The sequence below is a fragment of the Dermacentor silvarum genome, chromosome 6, assembly GCF_013339745.2.
Source record: "Dermacentor silvarum isolate Dsil-2018 chromosome 6, BIME_Dsil_1.4, whole genome shotgun sequence".
Lineage (NCBI taxonomy): Eukaryota > Metazoa > Arthropoda > Arachnida > Ixodida > Ixodidae > Dermacentor > Dermacentor silvarum.
The window spans coordinates 172434513-172455029 of record NC_051159.1 but is presented as its reverse complement, the minus strand read 5'-3'; the positions used below and the strand labels follow the sequence as shown (position 1 = coordinate 172455029).

Genomic DNA, 20517 nt, shown 5'->3' with positions numbered 1-20517 from the left:
ACAAGAATAACGATGTGGCGTAGTAGCCGAGAGCTCGAGCCAGCGTCTTCATGCTTTGTTTCCCACGCGCTGTCATCCTTTTACACAAGTTGCGCATCTGCTCCCATTTCTCTAACCACGCGACGCCATCCTAGGCCCGCGCGCTGGCGTTGGCCGCTGACGTCCCGCTCCCCCACTTCGCAGCCGCGGCTCGAGGCTTCGCCCCGCTCCGCGAGAACGCCCACTCAGATAAACGGATCCGGTGGGCTTGAGCCTCCTGTGCTTAATATACGACAATAAAACTGCGAAGTTACAATGAAAAACTTGTAGCGTACGAACGGTACTGTGCTCGTGCTGGATATTGTCAACGTGTAACTGTGATCACAATGAGGGCTACAGTTAACAAAAAGTTGCCTATGCGTAGTTCTTAGTTTAGCTGTTAGTTGTTGTTATTTATATATGAACAATTCAGCAAGAGATCTCTTTCATTAAGCAGGTTGGTCGCGGAACCGATGACAGCCAATGAGGCAACCGTTGACTCCCCAAGGGGAAACTTAAGTTAATCAGGCGCGAAGGCGCTCGAGCGGACCTCGGCGTGTTTGGCAAAAGGGACGTCCCCTCGTTCATTCGACGCCACCGACGGGACGAGTAAGGCACGGCAGGCGCCAGGAGGTCCAAGGTGTTCATGAGAAAAAAATAACTACGGCAACCTCGCGACACCACATTCCTACGGAATACAACTAAGCTTGTGAGCGAGCTAGCTTTACTTCTACATGGCTGATACCTTTGGTACTCGCGAAAAATACTTTTGAAGAATGCTGGTGGCCATATTTTTTTTTTGCGACAGGGCCATCCCCCTGTCAGCGAGGGGGCGATGCAGAAATCTGAGGGGGGGGGGGGGGGGGGGGGGGTCAGGACATCCGGACATCCCCCCTGGATCCGCGCCTGGCTCCGGTATGTTTTTGTCCTTAGGCAACCAGCTCGAGCCTCAAATATCAAGGCACTAGTGTTACCGTGCATATTTTTCCTTATAATTTATTTCTTAATAAGGCAGAACCTCACACAACAGTAGAAATAAGTTAGAGACGTGGAAAAAAGGAGGGGAGAGATTCATAGAACAGGAGTCATTGGAAGCGTAGGTTACTATACGATAGTATAGTGATAGAAGCTTTAAATACGAAAGTTATGATCGAGATCGCATAGGCAAAAGGCTAGACGGCGATAGATGTAGAAAAACATGACTAAATCAAGCAGGCTAGGTGACTATTTGTCTCCACCATGTTTCAAAGGAGATGTCAATAAATATCATCATCAGAAAAACGCGACTCAATGTGGCATCACGCTGCAGACCGCAGCGCCAAACGTCTAGTCCAACACAATCCGATCCAAACCATTCTACGAAATCCAAATCCAAAACACAGAACTGTGCCACTGTGGTTTAGTTTTGCTGGCACGTTACCGGGCGTCCTACCGCTAGTTTTATTGAAATGACTTTATTGTGCCGGAAAATTTTGTGACAGGATTCCTAAACCTGGTTCAGTATGTTTGTTGTTTGATCGGTTGATTGGCAAGCCGTTTCTGCTTGTGTGCGTTTTGATCGTCGCTCTTCATCCTTTCACTCCGGAAAGACTCGCCCGTAAGTTGTCACGCATGATAAATTTTATATGTCGCGATGCTAAGTTATGTCTTTTTTCGCATGTGAACTATGCCTCTGTTCTGTCTTTCAGGAACTCCGCGTGTAATTCTGATGAGGAGGAACTGGGCGAGTTCGGTTGATTGTAGCTAGTAGGAGAGAAGCAACATCTTTAAACGACTTGCACCCGACCTTATTCGACGTTTTAAGTCGCAAAATGCGTAATGTTCTACGACATGGGCGCTTTATGTTCCTTAAGTGCGGGAACGTGTTATTTTTATTATTATTTTTTTTTAGCAATACTTGCTTTCTCTGCTCATGAGGCATACCTTCAGATGTGGAACGCCTGCTTGGTATATGTATTATTGTTTAGCCGGCGTGATTGCCAAGCCAAACGTTACCTGCTGTTTTGTTTCTTTATGCACAGTGAAGCACACAGAGATCAGCAGTGCCAGAGATCAGATCATTACTCACTGCTCAAAACGCTATGATTAGCGAACACCTTGAATGCGTACAAGTGCGGCGCATTGAAATCGACGTGCAGACATCGACGAACTCTTCAAGTCCCATGCATTTTGATCCGAAAACAAGAAGCTTTCAAAGCCATGTCATGAACTCCAGTATTGTAACTCGCTGGCAACGATGTCAGTCCGCCGTAAACAAAAAAAAAAAAAAAAGATAAGATTGGTGGAGACAACACATACCTTCATAGTCACGGCGTACACATTTGTCTACGCAACTTGTTCTTACCCATTCTGTACAGTGGTAGCAAGGAAAAAAAAAAAAAACACGGACAGCTTCTGGTGAATTGAACCCCTGCATACTCAGTGGGGGTTCATTTCACTTCAATGTGCTGCGTATTTCTACAGACGACCACTTTGCTGAAGGCATTACCATATATGATGGGATGTTTGACGTGTTGCGTTCCGTCAGAATTGACGCAAGAATAATCTTTCTTTTCTCGTAATACTTCCATAATTAACCTGTACATGTGCTTCGCGTCGGTATGCAATTACTTTTGTGATAAAACACTGCATGACTGACTGCACAATAGATATTTTATTACTGTGTATTTATGAGGACTCGCTATAACATGCACAAAGAATTACCCGGCCACCTTCATTTTGTTGCAATGGAGTCTCCAGTGCCTCGGAATAAAATTATGAAATGGGACAGATGCACCAACAGCCCATATCATAATTCTTGACTGAAGGGGATACGTAGAAAGAGAATATATTTGTTAGAGATTGCTGCATCTTGCTGCTTCTGCAGGTTCTACAAGGGCTGCCTGCAGCCATGACGCAGCGGCGGCTTCCGAGCACGACCGCGACTGCCCGCGATGTAAAAAGTGTTCCAGCCACGGTTGCAGACAAGCAGCTGATGGGGGAAGAACACTGCAGCCTGCAAGTGGCCTTCGAGGAACTGCAGTGTCACCTAAGACAGTCGCGGGACGAGATCGCCCGCCTTGAACGTGTCAAGGCAAAGCTTCGCGCTGAAGTCGAGGCAAAAAACATTAGCCTGGGCTACCTCCAGCAGCAGCTAGACAAACGTGACCAAGAGGCAGAAGACTTGAAATCAAAGGTTGGTGCAGGGCTTACTAGACTGGGACTTTGAGGTGACTGAGTCGGTACTAGCTGACGTTCGAGCTCATCATCAAGTGAGTTCTGTGGAAATCTGCAAGTTAGAGAAAGTATTGTGAATGGGAATAATTGTCTTCCGCCTCACGGCTACGTGAAGCTCCAAAGGAAACCCATGCAGGTTTCTTACCTTGTGGAAAGCGCAAGGTCAAAACTTTGTTGTCCTTGTCGATATCCGCAGAACTGTTTTGCCACGTTCACTGCCTCTGCGCTTTGGGTTGTTCTTTAATTCGGCCTTTCTCAGTGATCAGCTAGCCTCCTGGTTAGGTCAGATGATAGAGTGACTACGCCAGAAATTTGTTGGTCCTGGGCTTAATCCCAAGGCCAAAGTTAATTTTTCTTAAAATGCGAAGCTCATAGGCTTTGTTTGTAACTTTGTGCTTCTGTCGGAAGGATGACAGTTATCCACTTTCATCAAGTCACTCCACAAAGAAAGAACATATTACACTGAGCCCTGACACAACTGATTGATACTTGTTAAAGAAAAGAAAGAAACAGATACACCTCAAGCTTAACTGCTGAGCATGTTTGACAGGTGTAGCACTTGTGTAGGTTCTTCACTATAAAATACTTGTCAGTTATAAGAATCATTCAATATGTCTCCATGATCATCTTATGTATATGTATTTGCTTTGCTCAGAGCTGAACCAATTTGAAGGACTGGCAATTTAAAAGTTTCAAGAACCTATGCCAGTATTTTTTTCCCTCTTGCTGTGCTAAGTGCCTATCTACAGAGCAGCAGGAAATATAAGAACAAGAAGCAGGGAGTTTTGAGGCAAGCAACCTTTATCCAAGAGTGTAGTAAATAGCAAGCCAGTAGCGCTGAAGGGCACGTCCCTTCACGTATTCATAGGTCAAAAAGTGCAGTTTTCTTTCATTTCATTGTCTGGATACTTGTCACTGCACTTCCCGTGTTGCTTGCAGCATAACAGGGACATAAGCACAGAAAAGGACACTGCTTGTTCTGTATCCTTATTCTGTGCGCTTACATCCCTCTTGTGCTACAAGCAAAATAACTGCCAGTTAACTCGCCCAACTGTCCACCTTGACATTTTCGCATACTTTCTAACTATGCCACTGTGTGTTGCTCTTGCATCACATGCCAAGCACCATAACATAATCAGGTTTAATGTAATTCAGCAATAAGAAATCAAACTGCTAGCCATGCTTGTGTAGAAGGTCAAGTGGAAATAAATTTCATGCTCTTGTCTGAGTGAAAGCTCCGCAAAATGGGAAGCATTCCTAATGTGTCGTACCATAGCCTTCTGTATTTTTACAATTCCTGCCAAGTCACTCTGCAATACATGGGAGCCATTGGTCCACTGCAGTGGCATGACATTCTCCAGACATTTTATACCTATTTTATACCTGCACAGCATGTACAACTTTTGCCACATGATTGTGCTGCTGCTCCTTTACTTGCACATGACATCTGGTGAGGGAAAGTTGACATGGCTCTAACTGTGTTGCATAGACTGTGACCAACTACTGAGGAAGTGGCACCCTCTAAGTGACCCTTGATTTAATGTCACTGGACAAACATTAAAAAAGTTTGGGAGGCTATGCTTGTACATACGCTGTTGTAATGCTAATGAAATAAAAACAACCCCGCTTGCAGGGAAAAATGAAATTGTGCTTGATATTTTGGGAGCATAAACATAAAACAATTTGTACTCCAGATCACACAAGAAGTTTAAGGTGTCATTAAAGTAGTGCAGCTGTAGGAGTTGAAAATCTGGCAACCCAGCGTAATTTGTTGAATATAAACTGCTTCCGTTTAAAAATTATGCAGCCAAGTTGGTTTGCATTGTTCAATCTGGGAAGTCCAACATGCACCAACCTCTAAATTCAGTGATACCTCCTGCTCGTCGAAGCTTTTTTATACTTTCCTGTGTGTCCAAGATGTCCACAAATCTGGCCAAATGTAAATGTGCAGTCTTCAAGCTGTGTAGTGAGTGGCATTGCTTGTAGAAGAATTACAGTTATTGTTTGGCAGTGTGTTGTAAAGCTGTCGATTAAACTGACCCATTTGCTGTGGCCTGGTAAGGAAAGAGTTTATGGAAGCCAACTGTATTATGTGGCAAGTGGCCATGTTCTGATCGAGTTATCATAGCTACAGGCGAGAACTGATGCTCACCAAACAGTCTTACAAACAGCATGCAGCGATTTCTTCTGGATTTTCAGATTAGTAAGCAAATTGAAGCATTTTCAGTGGAAATGTCGCTGACAAAGCTTTAGACATAGCAATAAATGGCTCACGCATATAACATCACACATGCCATATTAGGGCATCATTCACAGCTTGTACAGCACAACTGGAGATAAGCAGATTGGACCGACATACAGCTTCTAGTTGCATATTACTGGTGATCTCTACTGAATCATTTGGCTTCTATGAAAAATACTATTACTGACTTTTGGTAGCATGCAGATAAATTGTGGTTATTACTTTCACTATAAAATATTCCTTATTGAAATGTTCCTAAATGCTTTGATCTTGGATCATCTCAGTTGAACGTTTTCAATGGTGCTTTTATGTGATGCAAGTCATGCAACACACAGTGTAGTGCCACACTGTCGCAGCATGTGCTCATAAGCATCATGTCCCACTCTGTCCCTACACCCAGCAATGATGCAGCATGAACATAGCTCTAAATACAAGTGTTTTCTCCTGCAAGTGTTATTAACAGCCAAACTTTGTTATGAGAAAGTTGCATCTGGCATGAAAATACCTTCATTATATTCTGTAGTCGTTACACATTGATATTGGCAGAAACATTTTTTTAAGTGCGAAGCACTTTAGGGGTTCGGGCTGTCGGCGTCTGTCGCGTGATCACGCTCACGAACAAGTGCTCAAAACAGGGTCAAAACAAGTGCAGAATTGATCAAACCCAGTTCAAAATAAACTAACAGGAATCAGAATAATTTAAAAGGCAGGAATAATGAAGCATTAAGTGCATTAATTAACAGAAAATTGTTAAAATCGCTCCTAACTACCATCAGCAAAGGCTTTGGCTCCATGTGCGTGGTGGTTTGGCTCCATGTGTATGGCGGTTTCCCACCAGTTGTGCCTTAGCACAGGTGTCAAAACGGATGATTGATTGTTAAACACAAGATAAACACAAGAGAAACACCGGCGAATCAATGCTCCGCACTTACACAGCGTTCATGTTGAGCGGAACTGCATTAGCGCCGAGTTTACCATTGCATTAGCGCCGAGTTTTATTTTCTCATTATATCCAGTAGTTTGTTATACCGGTGTTCACTATATTGAAGTTCGACTGTTCACTTTTATTTGTCCAGTCAGCTTGTCATCGTTCTTTTGTTGAGCCAGTAAGTGTGTATATTGAAACATAGTCACTAACGTGATCAGCCTAGAACACAGTGCCTGACACCTCTGCTCTTTGATGCAGCTCGAGGAGGAGAGCCAACGGAACGCTGACCTTGCACAGCAGCTTGCAGACGCCCAGAAATCTGGAGGCTTTAGCCCATATCCTCTGCCACAGTCCACAAAGAAGCAGCCGTTTCGCTACCCTGTGGATGTGGGCCTACAGGATTTGGACCAAGAAGACCCTGCTGTGTGGTGAGCTTTGCTGCCCTACACCTGTGATCTTATACATAGGCCATTTAGTTTCCACACTCGTTTGGGAACCGTTAGTGCCAAGCAGTAATGTCGTTAGAAATAACTGTGCATTATAAGCAAAATTAAATGTGTTTGTTTCATTACTTGACATTGTCCGCTACCCGCCGTGGTTGCTCAGTGGCTATGGTGTTGGGCTGCTGAGCACGAGGTCGCGGGATCGAATCCCGGCCACGGCGGCTGCATTTCGATGGGGGCGAAATGCGAAAACACCCATGTACTTAGATTTAGGTGCACGTTAAAGAACCCCAGGTGGTCCAAATTTCCGGAGTCCCCCACTACGGCGTGCCTCATAATCAGAACTGGTTTTGGCACTTAAAACTCCATAATTTAATTTTTTAATTTGACATTGTCCGCTCTGTGTGTGTGCATTTGTGTGTGTATATATATATTTTTTTTTTTTTTTTTTTATAAAACATGCTTAAATGTGTACTATTACACACTGTTAAAATGTAAAACAATCTGTTAAATCTGAACACAGAATATGCTAAAATTCCATTGATGGAACTTGTACAGCTCGTTTTCGTCCAAATAATGGTGTACTATTGGGATTCTGGCCAAGAACACTAATCTGCCACGTATTTCGTAATCTTTCAGTGCTGCTGTTCTGATATGAAATTTAATGTGATTAATGTGATTAGCTTTCTGCTGTCTCTCAAATTGTATTACGTGCACGACGGCATGCTTTGGTTAGAGGGAGGCCGCTCCACAGCCCCAGTGTAATATGATCTGCCACCTGTGCAGTGCGAGCGGTCCTGCTCTCACGCACAGTGGGGCCATCCTTTACATTCACAGTTTAATGTAAACTGGGCAATTTGATTGTATCTGAACTCTCAACTCTCTTTAGCTGAGTATATGTCAGGAGATGCATGACATGCCATGCCTGCATATCATGACATGAATGAAATGAATGTGATGACATGAATAGCGTGTCATAACATTAATGACATGTTATGCATGTGTGGCATGAATTGGGAATGCAGTTTGACATGCAGAACTTGCATGCATGAAATGCAGTATGTACATGCATGTGTAATTTGACATGCGCACAATGAGAATGTGCAATTTGACATGCAGCAGAAAGCTTTTAGAGTTGAAGTTTCTGCAACAATTTGGAATTCCACGTGACTGCGCTCGGCCAATGGCAATGGGGCGGTATGTGGAGTGCTTCAATGCTGATTGCATTAACGTCAACAGTCATCATGAGATGGTTTCTGCCATAATTTTCTGTTTAGCTTTTATTTGTCCGTGATGGCACATCCTTCGTGATAACTACACAACCACATTGCGCATGAGTAATGCTGTTACCAAGTGTCTGATGGGGCTACTGTGGAATCCTGGGCCAGTATAATGTAAGAATTCCTTTTTACAGATTCTATTTCTTACTTATCATCCACCGCGCACAACTGGATAATCCTTTTGATAATGTAGGCAGAGCGCCACTCGGACCTACTGACAAGGTGTGAATAGGAAAATTAATTAATGGAATCATTATATTACTGTGGTTTGGATGCTCCACAGTCTAGAGGCTTTGAATATCAGCTTTCTTCTCTGTCTAGGAATTTGTACCAATCAATGTGCAATGGTGCTCCCAACACACAGCACACATTTCCTGCAGTCTCCACGAATCTGAAAGTCATGTAGCACTTAGCTCCCCTTCTGTCATGTTAAGGGGTGTATGAAGCATAAAATAGTCTATTACTTAAGGCGTACGCTACCGTATTTTCCAGTCTATAAGTCGCACCTTTGTATAAGACGCACCCCCCTCAAAACGGCAATTTTACCGTTAAAAAAAAAATGTATATAAGTCGCAGCGGTGTATAAGACGCAGCTATTCGTTCGGTAAGCAATAAAAAAAAATGCAGTGACGTTTCACTCCGTGAACGCGGGTCACGCGCAAGCATGTGAGTGCCGTACAGGGTGTTTCAGCGAACACTTTCAAAATCTATTTGAGGTTGCCTGTGGCATATAGCCCAATTCTAGTTAATGAGCTGGTCTACTTGAAGAGGCAGACATTACTTGCACAAAAAAATAAAATGCAAAATCGACTAATTAAAAAAACTTCATTAATTAAGTTTCTAACTAATTAGCTGATGGCCTATATTGCAATTTACAAATTGTAGCCGTGGAGTTCGCAAGGCGGATCCACTTGGAATTAATTTTTGGGATGACACCAGTTTCGAGATATTAATTCCCGAACTTTGCGGAGAAATGCGTTGGCATTCTAGTTAATTTTGTGCTTGAACGCATAAAGCGACGTTTTGTTAAAAAACTAACTGGAATGCCAATGCATTTCTCCGCCAAATTCGGGAATTATTATCTCGAAACTGGTGTCATCCCGAGAATTCGTTCCAATTGGATCCGCCTTGTGAACTCCACGGCTACATTTTGTAAATTGCAATATGGGCCATCGGGTAATTATATAAAAACTTAAGTGGTGAATTTTTGTTAATTATTGTATTATGCATTTCAATTTCTGGTGCAAGTAATGTCCGCCTTTTATTGCGATAGCAATTATATGGACACTCCAAAGCAGATTTCTGCCGTCGGCGTCGCCGTTGCCGTCGCCGTGAGGTTCCGTATGACGTCAATGGAGATGAAATCGTCGCCGCGCGCCGCCGAACGCTGTATGTGTGAGTGAAAGGGCGCGAGGGACGCGCGCTTTCACGGGGAGTGAACCCACGGCGGAGAACAAACGCGCGTTCTGCGCCGTGCGTTAAGGGCTGCAGAAGTAGGCGTCTCTTTCCTCCTTTACAATCACCATATATGTAGAGCAAACGCGCCTTCTTCGGACGCACGAAAAGCCTTGGGGGGGGGGGGGAGGGGGAGGGAAGAGAAGCGACGTTTAGCTGCAGCACCAAGTGCCTATATATATCAGAAGCTCCGGCAACAGTCACCAACGCCGCACGCATTTTGTGCGAACGCGGGCAAAACGCCGACGGCGTCGACAACAGTTGTGCGTGTTGCCGGTGCTGCTGCATGTCCAAGTTTATACAGCTGATAAAGCTACTATCATTACTCCGTATAGCTCTCTACAAATTTGCTATCGCAATTGATGCTTCGCCTTTCAGGTGAAACTGCGACAACTTTTTGAGTAGACCAGCTCATGAACTAGAATTGTGCTATGTGCCACAGGCAACCTTTAAGAATTTTTGGAAGTGATCGCTGGAACACCCTGTATATTTGCACTCCAGGCGCATTTCTGCCGTCGTGGCTGCCGCAATGTTCCGTATAAAGTCCAAGGGCGATAACATTGTCCCCGTGCGTCGTACGCTGTATGTGCGAGTGAAAGCGTGCGACGGTGAGCCGAATCGCACACAAGGGAGGAAAGCGGGAAGGCAGCGCAGAAGGTGGGGGGGCTTGTACTTAGGTAGCAACTGCGTAGTTTGCACAGCAGCGCGGGCCGTATCTTGACAGCGATCTGCAGATGTGACGACTTCGGTGTCATCGACTCGCGGTCAGCCTGCCACCGCCTGCGTTGCTGCTCCGTCCTCGCACGGCGCTCGGGAACTCAATCACGAGAAGAACCCGGCACCTTGATAGTGCGCACAGAACCCGTAGCAGTTAAGTCAACCAGCACACTTCGCGTGGCCTTAACATCGAATCCGATTTTGATGGCAGTTTTTTCTGAAATGAAAGGGACATAAGTCAGACCAACGAAAAGTTGAAAAAAAAAAACCTGAAAATATGGTACTTTGAGAGGTCTGGCATCTGGCATTAGGTGCGAAGCTCAACACCATGCATCTGGGCTGATGCTGTGCTATGACATCACAGGCGCATTGTGGACTCATAAGTGACTAGCAGGAACTTATGAGTCCTAAGCTGCAGGAACAACAGGAACACCTAAGCTGTGTAAAACCATATGTGCTTCAGTATTGTCGAAATATGTAATATCACATTGGTGTTGGGGCAAAATATTATGGTAGTTATGATGGTTATGGCATTTAAAAAAGGCGTAGCACATTTCCAATAATTAATTGTGCGTAAACTGACATTTTTATGCCTTGCTCACCCACTCATTTGAGGTAGATTAAGCAGATCTTTTGCTAGGTTTCTTCTTGTTTTTAAATTGTTGGACAGTCCTTTTAAATTTTTGCCATTGAACACACTCAAAAGGGCCACATAGGCCTCACACCACAGCTCCATGGGCTGTGTGCTTCAGGAGCCACTTCAAAGGGCTGCACATAGCCGCTCGAGCAACTGACGTATCATTCACTGTAACAGGCTGATTGTGAATGTGTGGTTTCATTTGCAGGACATTGGACGGCATGTCACAGTTGTTGATGGTCCGAATGCAGCAGGAGATGAAAAGCTTGGAAGAGCTGGGTGGAGAAGTCATCGAAGATCTACCGTCAGGCGATGTGTCGAGGACACCCCTGCTCGGCCACGACCAACCGCGTAAAGAAGCAGCAAAGGGTGGAGATGAAGACACGAGACAGCATGACAGCAGTCTGCAAGCTGCAATGCGGCTTATTGCCACGCTGACTGCACAGCTTAACACTGCCAGGGAGAAGGTGCTGGGCCAGAGGGCAGCACTGCTCTCTACTCTGGCAAGGCTTAGAGGTAAGCCACAGGACAGTGCGACAGCTGTTATAACCACAGCCAGAAAGCAGTGACCATGTTTCGGAGCCAATGAGCAAGAACGTCCGGGAGTAAGAATTCTTCCCCAGCAAAACTAGCGAATGTCACGAATGTGTAGGGCCAGGCACATGTGGTCATTAAAATAGATGTGACTTTGCCTTTTGAAACAGGCAGTCTCACACGTGGAATCCTGGCGGTTAATGCAACATTGAATGAAGAAAAAAAGTGACATGAAACAACCACAACAAGCAAAACAACAGAAAAGATAACGAAGAGGAAATAACATTGTCAGCGAGTGGCCAGGGGCTGTTTTTGTAGGGATAGAAAAATGAATACAGCTCCAGTTTCCATGCAAGATTGCAGCTGTGCTGCTGTTTTCATCTTCTGCTACAGTGGCATATTACAAGCCTAAAGACATTTTTCTAAACCTGCTAGGTATTTGCTGAAAGGCATATTTGTGGCTATAAAGGTGAACATAAAGACAGAATATGAACAACTATACTCAGGTGGCAACTTTTAACTAGTTTATTCAAGGTGAAATCTCGCAATTATGTGCACAAAAGGAAGTTAACCTTGCATGTTTTTCATGATTATTACTTGTCGCTCAGCCTTTTAGCAATAAATATGTCTTCGATTCAAACCACTCCATGATATTAACACATCACAGCAAAAGCACCATCCTGGTGTCCCTTATGGCAGTGTGCATATGAATGACAGTGCTTGGGCTGGTAGACATCCATAGTTTCTGTGGCTATGGGAGTGGTTTCAGAGTTAATGATGACATCTTATCGTTGAGGTAGGTGATTTGGCGCAAAACAGTGTAGAAGCCAACGTAAAGGAGTGACGCATCTTCGCAGAGACCCACACAAGTGGGGAGCCAGGACGAGAGAGCTGGGTGCTAAGTAAGCATGTTAGCCGTAATAGTCATAGCTGTCATAGGGGCTCTTCCTGGAAGCATGGTATGATGCATACCCTGTTAGTGTGCACAATGCCATCGGAGGCATAGAATGCATTTGAATTCAAGGCTAGGAGCAGGTTCTGATTAAACGGTAAATCGAAGTCTTGCAGTACACTGTTTTACAAGCATTTGTGCACACCATTTTGTCTAAGTCCTTGGCCATGGTTGTTCTGCAGATACTTATGTCACATTATTATTGTTAATAAAATTGAGGGACTGACGGAATCCCGTCTGATAGGGCAAAATCATCGTCAGTAAAACAACACGGTGCCGACCGAGGTAAAGTATGTTAGTGAAGCAGTATTATAGTACAGTGTTAGTAAATTAAAGCATCTGAATATACCTTACCATAATCGGTGCCGCGTGTCTTATTGACTATAATTGTTAACGTTTACTTGTTACATCATAAAAAGCCAGTGTCACACTATATTCATCGCCTTATTATATTAATTCAAATTCAGTAGCCTGCAGACTGTTCTTTCCGTTTGTGTGCCAGATAACCAGCCCAAGAGGCAAGGTGAACTTACCAGCCGGCCGGCGTTTAGCGGATCAAGACCTTCGGATGAAAGTTTTCGTGTCTACTTCACGCAACAGCTTTCTGCAAGCAGCCCCAATACTGAAGTGTCCCAAGGCACACTGCCAGAAGAGGAGCTCGAGAGGGTTTGTCCTATCTGCGAGGTCCTCTTCCCGCGGCGATTCTCGCAGGACGACTTTGAAGGTCACGTCCTGGAGCACCTTTCAGGGCATCCACTAGTGCTTGATCCAGCACAGTAGACCTCGAAAGGAGAGATTTTCTTGTTATCAGTGCATAGAAATTGTTGGCCATGTATGTTGTCTGCTGTGTGTGTGGCGGTTGAGCACGCAGCTAAGCTCATGTCACACAGGTTCAGCCAGTCAGAAAACATGTTTAATTTAACTGTCTGGCACTCAACACTGTGCATATAGCCTGCATGGTTTGATTTAACGAGGAACACGAAATATATAAGCGTTACAACAATACCTTGATTTGTGCAGATTGGTTGATCGTGACAGCGTTCATATATATAATAGCACTAAGGACGAAGACGAAAAAAAACACATACGGCAGGACTGGCACCGATTTTAGCACCAGTCCTGCCGTATGGGTTCTTTTCATCCTCATTCTTAGTGCTGTTAGGTGACCGCTACAAGTGTTGATTGGAGACATTGCATCATGTGGTGCATATAAACTCAATATGCACCGTCAGTATCAAAAGTTTATCGAACACATTATCTGAGAAAACGTAGCGCTGCTGAGCTTGAGTTGACGGGTGCGGCCCCGACCACAGTGGCCGCATTTCGATAGGAGCAAAATGCAAAAACGCTAGTTCTTAGATTTAGGTGCACGTTAAGAACCCCTCAGGTGGTCAAAATTAATCCGGAGTCCCCTGCTACGGCGTGCCTCATAAACAGATTATGGTTTTGGTACGTAAAACCCCAGAATTTCATTAATTTGAATGTAAGAAAACATTCAATTTCAGAGCAGTTTACGACCGTTGCCAGTAAAACTATACAGCACTATGTTGTTCACACACTAGTGCAGGTTCAAAATCCGAATACCTGTGTACCAAGCCTTGTGCCCAGGCTGCAAAAATATTTGCAATTTTCTCAGATTGCACAGGCCACAAACTTTTGATACTGACTTTACATTAAATGAACCATATAAAGTGGAAGCGTCATCCCAGATTTCCATCTAGTGTTCCCATTCAAAGAACAGACAAAGCAGAACTGCTGTCATTGGGCAACAGCTCAACTGAGCTTAATGAATTTTACATTTTACAGCATTTAAACGAAAAATACAAATCTAGTGACTACATGAAGAGATGTCATTATTTAATCCTCCTGTTACGTTTTTAAAAATTGCAAAACCTGTAAATCGTGTATAATTCCTTGGCTGAACAATGATAAATATCAACTGTTAAGAAACTACAGTTGTCAGAGCATTTATATTTTAAAGCACATTAAGCAACATATGCAGTCCGGTGTTTTACTTCAGTATCTTCTGCCCACAGTTCATGTGCTGAGCTTCTCAGATGGAACTCTGTTCGTTTCACAGTTTCAAAGCGCTTATTGCAGACATGAGCCGCAAGCACACTATTAGACTCCAAGAAAAGAAAGAAGCTGAGTGGATGCATCATCACAGTCAGCTCGGTAGCAGAGCAAAGGTTACATCCTGCATGTTGCAGCCAACACAAGTAGTGTATGCGCGTGCAGTTGCATTTACATTTAACGGCTACATATTGCCTGTGAGAATCGTGCATTGGTACAGAGAAGACTGTAAACGCTGAGCTGAGGCAGTCTGTTTCTGAAAACTATGACTGCTTGACGTGGCCATTGCCTTTCGTCTCGCTTCGCTTGCTGTTTGAAAAAGAAAGTGACAATTTTTTATTATTGGCAGTGTTTAATAAATTTACTCAAGGGCGTTAATCAAAATTATGCTCCGCCTACTGCAGCGGCTACATTTCAAGAACGCCGAAATGCAAAAACACTTGTCTGCAACACTTTGGATGCGCGTTAAGGAACCAGAGTTGGCCAAAATTAATTGGGAGCCCCTCACTACAACAGCTCTCGTAGCCTCTTGTGTTGCTTTGGATGGTTAACCTCATCAATCATTCAATCAATCAATTGAAATTATGCTTCCTATGACTTTTTCTTTCATAGTAAGTTTTATCAGAATCAGTTTTGTGGTTGCCCAGTGAAAGCATTTTTGTGTTCCCCTTGTGCTGTTACATACAAATTGGTAAACTTTTTTACTAACAAGTCAATGTTGGTACCATGAAAAGTATGTGAGGTTTATCTGGCTAATTCCCTCAGTTCCACCCATTTTTGGAGATACGAAATTTTTGCGAATTTAACGCTAATGATTTGTTTGATCCTTTCAGCATGCAAACTTCTGAGAAGGGCTCTTTTACAGCACTTGAGTGCGAAAATTAAATTTGAGCTTAAGGTGAAGCCTTCTTTCAAAGGACGCGGATATAGAAAAAACACATGCTTGCAGGTCCCAATAGCAGCTTGTACAGTACAAGCTGTATACTTAGCGAGTTGCTTCACATGTCTTCTGGACGTTCTTTTGTATTTAGGACATTTACTAGCCATGACAGAGTGGCATTAGCCACAGTGTGAATTTGACAGGGTAAAGGGCTGTGCAATGGTTGCTGGATAGCAATTGCAAGTGAGTGCAGTTGTTAATTTGTTAGTACAGGCACAGGCGAACGAAATTCAATAATGTAAATGGCATGCATTTGGAATTTGAGTATCGTATGATGGTGTGATGTGAATAATTTTCGCTAATCTTTAAATTACATGTCCTACTTATATCTATAGTTTGTTACATCCTGTAGCATTTACTCTTCACTGGTGCCCAATATATAAGTACTTCCTGCATAATCATGTTTTGTTTCTTGCTGACTGTGCACATTGACCAAATAGGCTATTATTTAAATTGGTCCATCTTTGCCCTGTTCACATGGTGTAGGCAGATGCAGAGAGCTGCTCTCTGCAATGTTGTTCATGATGGAAATACCATGTGTGTCTAGTACTTTTCTGGCAAACCCAGAACTCTGCCCGGTGCTCATTGAATGCTTCGGGAGAGAGTCAGCTTTATTGCACGGGGCAAATCTGCATTAACGTGTTGGTGCTTTCAATGTCATTGCAGTGTTTTCACAACAAAGATGTTCCGCTGTCGAGCATGTTTGATGGCTTATTGCAGTGGCCACATATCATTGGGCACAAGATGTAAGGAAAAACAAATCCCTGTATACTAAGCTTTCAGTGTTGATTTACGAGCCCCCGGTTGGTGAGGAATATTGTGGAGCCTACCACTCTGGTGCCCCTCACAGCTCTCTTTGCAGCTTTGGGACATAACTACACAAGGTTATAGCAGGACAATTTAATGGCATTCTGCCAACACATACATTGAACATGGTAAATTAACTTGGCTTTGGGATGTAAAACTTCATCAGTTAAAAAATTTATTTTAGTTTTGTGGTAATGCACACCTGATAATGTAAAGAAATGAAGCCATTTCCAGCTGTTTTTTTTTTTTTACCTCTGTTTACCACTGAATCTCCATACCGTCATTGAGTTAAGTGTGTTGTCAACAAACGCGTGTACTAGCAAATTTGCTTTGCAGTAAGTGTTGCTGAATTTTTCTTCTAACAATCAACAAATGACACTAAGTGTCACTTGCTTGAGGTGACACTAAAGGTGCCTGTCTGGAAGGAGTATTACTCCATTGCCTCGGTAAAGCTGCCAAAGAGTTGAAAGAAAAAGTGAAAATGAAACTCATGATTGCTAAAATGTGATGTCAGGTGCTCTGACAAAGAAGAAAAAGCAACATTGTGCACATGCTGACACTTAGTTATTGACTGGGTCAGGAACTAAGTGCATCAGGGACTCTAAATTCATTACTGAATAGAGAGAATGTAAAATTACTGTGCGTACAACCAGAATTGCATCATTAGACCAACTTGTGCTGTTGACTGGCTGTAAAGTTTCTGGAAATTTGTTGCTACATTTACCAGCAGTTTTCCAACAAAAAATGCTTAAAAAATGTGCTAGTTACTACCAGCATGGTGGTTTGACGATCATGAGAATGAGGTATGCACAATGGAGTTAACGGGCAATATAGTTCCTTCTGGCGTTGCACGTCAACCTTCTTGAGGCTAATTTGCCATTACAAATTTAACTTTATCTCTGAATGGTAGCAGTAGGCTGTTTTCATTTTCCGATGTTTTCAATTCTGATGTTGCCGTATTCGGCACTGTAAATATTCTTGGATAAGTTGAACTAGCTCTCGCATTAAAGCAGATGAAATAACACATTACTATGTTATCAGCCAAGCCATATATAGTCAATGTGGTACCCAACATTCACATGATTGTTGAACGCTTGCATTGTGAGGGTGTCCTTCAGTTATGTCTATACAAAACTACAAGGAAGGTTAAGGAGTGCGTATAGCATGTTATGCAAAGTTCTAACATGTCTGGAAGCTCTGGCACAAGCATGTGCAAGCATTAAATATTAAATTGCTAGCCCAGAACAATATGCCTGGGCAATGCCAAATGGTGATGGTTCCTTTTTTTTTTTTCTTTCTTTTTTTTTTTCCTCTTGTGGTTCTGGAGTGACTGAAGAGTGCAGGCACTCTTGCATCTTCCAAAGCCATTGTAAATTGCTGTACTTTCAGCCTGCAAGCTGCCTTCACAATCATCATTCACAATCACTTTTTTGCTTTCACAGTGGATATTTTAATTTTTCATCCTTCAGCCCCAAACTGTACTTGTAGTGGCAGCTTCTCTGACCCACTTCTCCAGGCAACACTTGACCTGCTTACAGAAGACGAGTAGTGCTTGTCAGATTTTAGTGAATGCACTTCAGAAACCGTGCATTATTTTGTCGTTTATTCTTTTCATTATCATGCATTCTAACGATTAAATTTATTAGTTGGTAAAGGGAAGGTGCCTTATTCTCTGAGCAAGATTCCTTGCATAACATTGTGGATAGTATTGAATGGCAAACAGTGTATGCAATGTGGCTTTCGGATCTTGCAAAATTTAGGGAATTTTCACAGGCCCAAGTGTTAAAAGCTAACCTACATTACTCACCTTTCCTATGGGGCATTGTATTGCACCACCCATCTGAAAACAGCGCCTCAAATGAAAAGGGGAGGGGATTTGCCTGCAGACTGTTTTATGAATTTTCATTAGGTGCATTTCTTGTATGCATGTCTACCGGGTGCGCAAGGTATTTGAGGACATGGCATTGAATCACCGTAGACATTAACATTCTCATTCTGTCTAGATACTTTATATTGTCTGCACCAACCCTTCTGTGACCTATCTAGCACATTTATTCCAGGGTATCAGCTTTCAGTCTGACACTGGAGATAAAGCAGTACATTGCCCTAGTCACCTTGCATGCCAACTTGGAGATTGTCACCTTCTTGAATGTCTTGAAATGGTTTGTTTTCTGGGTGAGACAGTTTGTGGCCAATTATCATATGATACAAAGACAATTAAGCGCTGCCAGTGGTCATTCTAATTTCTCCAGCATGTGGAGGTCATGACGAGTGAGAACTTTGAAAAGTCTATTATGGCCACCGACGATCAGCTTCAGGTGACAGAATGAGAAACAAGCTTCCTGTGCATGATTTTATTAGGCACCACTTCTAAGTTATGGATTTGCACGAGCCCACAGTGCCTGCACCACCCAAGAACGTCTGGTTGTGAACTTCAGCGACCATGTCACCCTCAATATGGCGTCCTAGTTCCGAATATCTAAACCTGTACGCCGCTATGTATGGCAGGCGTCACTGAGAGAAAGACTAACAAAACAGCCACGCAATGATAAGTACTTGCTAAAGACTGTTAGTGTGGAGGCACTGCCTTAACATCAACGTGCACTATCTGATCCGAATGTATAGATATTATCGAAGCTGAATTCATTCAGTAACTGTGGCTGAAGATGGTTTTATTTAAGTCTTAATAGAAAAGCAGCAAAAGAAATGCTGAAAAATATTTGGAACGAGTATACCCAATCTCATATGAAATTTATCGATGCCATTCCTGAAGTCGTCATTGTACTCAAATACCTTGCACACTCGGTATATTGTAACACTAAATATTTGCAGCAGTGTACAGTATCTTTTTGTGACCACATGAATAAAGGGTCTGTCTGCTGTGTTGAGACCAACATAAAGACTTGAGAGATAACTGCAAGTTTTGTGTTTGGATATATTGATGTAACATGCCTGAAAGCTGAACATTACAAAAATGCTAACTCACCACTTATCTCGGCATATCTGCCTAATTTTCATTCAAACACCAACAGTTTACATTATAGAACTGCTTGTGCATTTTGCTCATTAACATCTTCGAATTGTGAGTCGGCAAAATACTGTCTGAACAGGTTCTTTTTCAGATGTTTCTCATTTAAACTTCAATCTCTTTTTTGTTTTCTTGGAATGGTAGCAACTGCTGTCATAAGGGAACAGAAGTGATTGCTGTTAATATCTGCAATAAAGCATGTATAAACAAGCTTCTCAGTGCCCAATTTTGAGTCGGTTAGGTATTTCACATGTGTACAATTGACCTTTAAAGGGGGGGGAGGGCATGGTTTTTAAAGCAATCTACCCCTATTTTTGAAACAAATTTGATAATATTTGACATGTGTTTTCTGTAGGTTCATTATTTCGTTAGTTAAATGGAACTGTCTTTTCTGTTTAGTGCAATGGATGAATAAGCGCTGCACAAAACATGACACATGGATCAATACTCGAAAGCATAAAACACAATGATGGAAGCACTTTTATGATTGTCATTACAGTGAAATCTTGATATAACGAACTTCAGGGGACCGTGGTTCGTTATTAACGAAATGGTTCGTTATTCTTTAAAAGCATTAAGTGAAAGCCCCAAAATTAACCATTCCGCCAATAACCCATCCGTTCATAAGTTCTCACCTAATGAGCTATCCGAGAAGATGTCGCTCTTGGCTCTCGGCCCGCACTGTTGCTATTGCGCGTGTGTTATGCTCCTGGTCTGGTAACTCTGTGTCCCTCCGAAACGGCGTGAATGCGGTCGCTATTGACCCTTTTCGCAGAGCAGTTTGGTTTAGAGAAACGAGATGGCGCTCACGGCGGCGCGCCATACCTCTCCTCAGCGACCGCGCACGAATACGAAACCACTAGCGCTTCTACCTTGCTTCTGTGCGATCAGCTGTTGGAAATGCAACTGAGTTCTCGCTAACACACTGTGCTCCAATCGTGCTAGATTGAATCATGTGGATTGAAGACGTGTGCTGTAGTTGGCTGCAAAGAGAGTGACTGGCATGTTAAGGAAAAGAATGAATCTGTGTGGCGAAGTTTGCGAACTGCTGCTGAAACTGTCCGAATGTGTTACCGGCACTTCGTGATGTACGGCGTTCCTCGAAGATACAGAAATTTTCTCATCCGCCAGCCTTGTATCGCTAACCTTCACACAAAGGGTTTCATTCCCAGAACGTCGGCAAGAGTGAGTACCACTCGTTAAACAATGACAAAGGGAGTAGCGCCGCTTCCTGTCATAGTAAGTTT

General features: G+C 43.2%; 1 protein-coding gene across 1 annotated transcript; it reads left to right on the top strand.

Moving 5' to 3' along the window:
- Positions 1-1390: 1390 nt before the first annotated feature.
- LOC119456410 (uncharacterized) lies at positions 1391-19484 on the top strand. The gene is made up of 5 exons (XM_037718140.2): positions 1391-1615; positions 2885-3193; positions 6663-6832; positions 11145-11452; positions 12925-19484. Exons 2-5 carry the CDS (start codon positions 2909-2911, stop codon positions 13200-13202), a joined length of 1041 nt encoding a protein of 346 aa, XP_037574068.1. The 5' UTR covers positions 1391-1615; positions 2885-2908; the 3' UTR covers positions 13203-19484.
- Positions 19485-20517: the final 1033 nt, after the last annotated feature.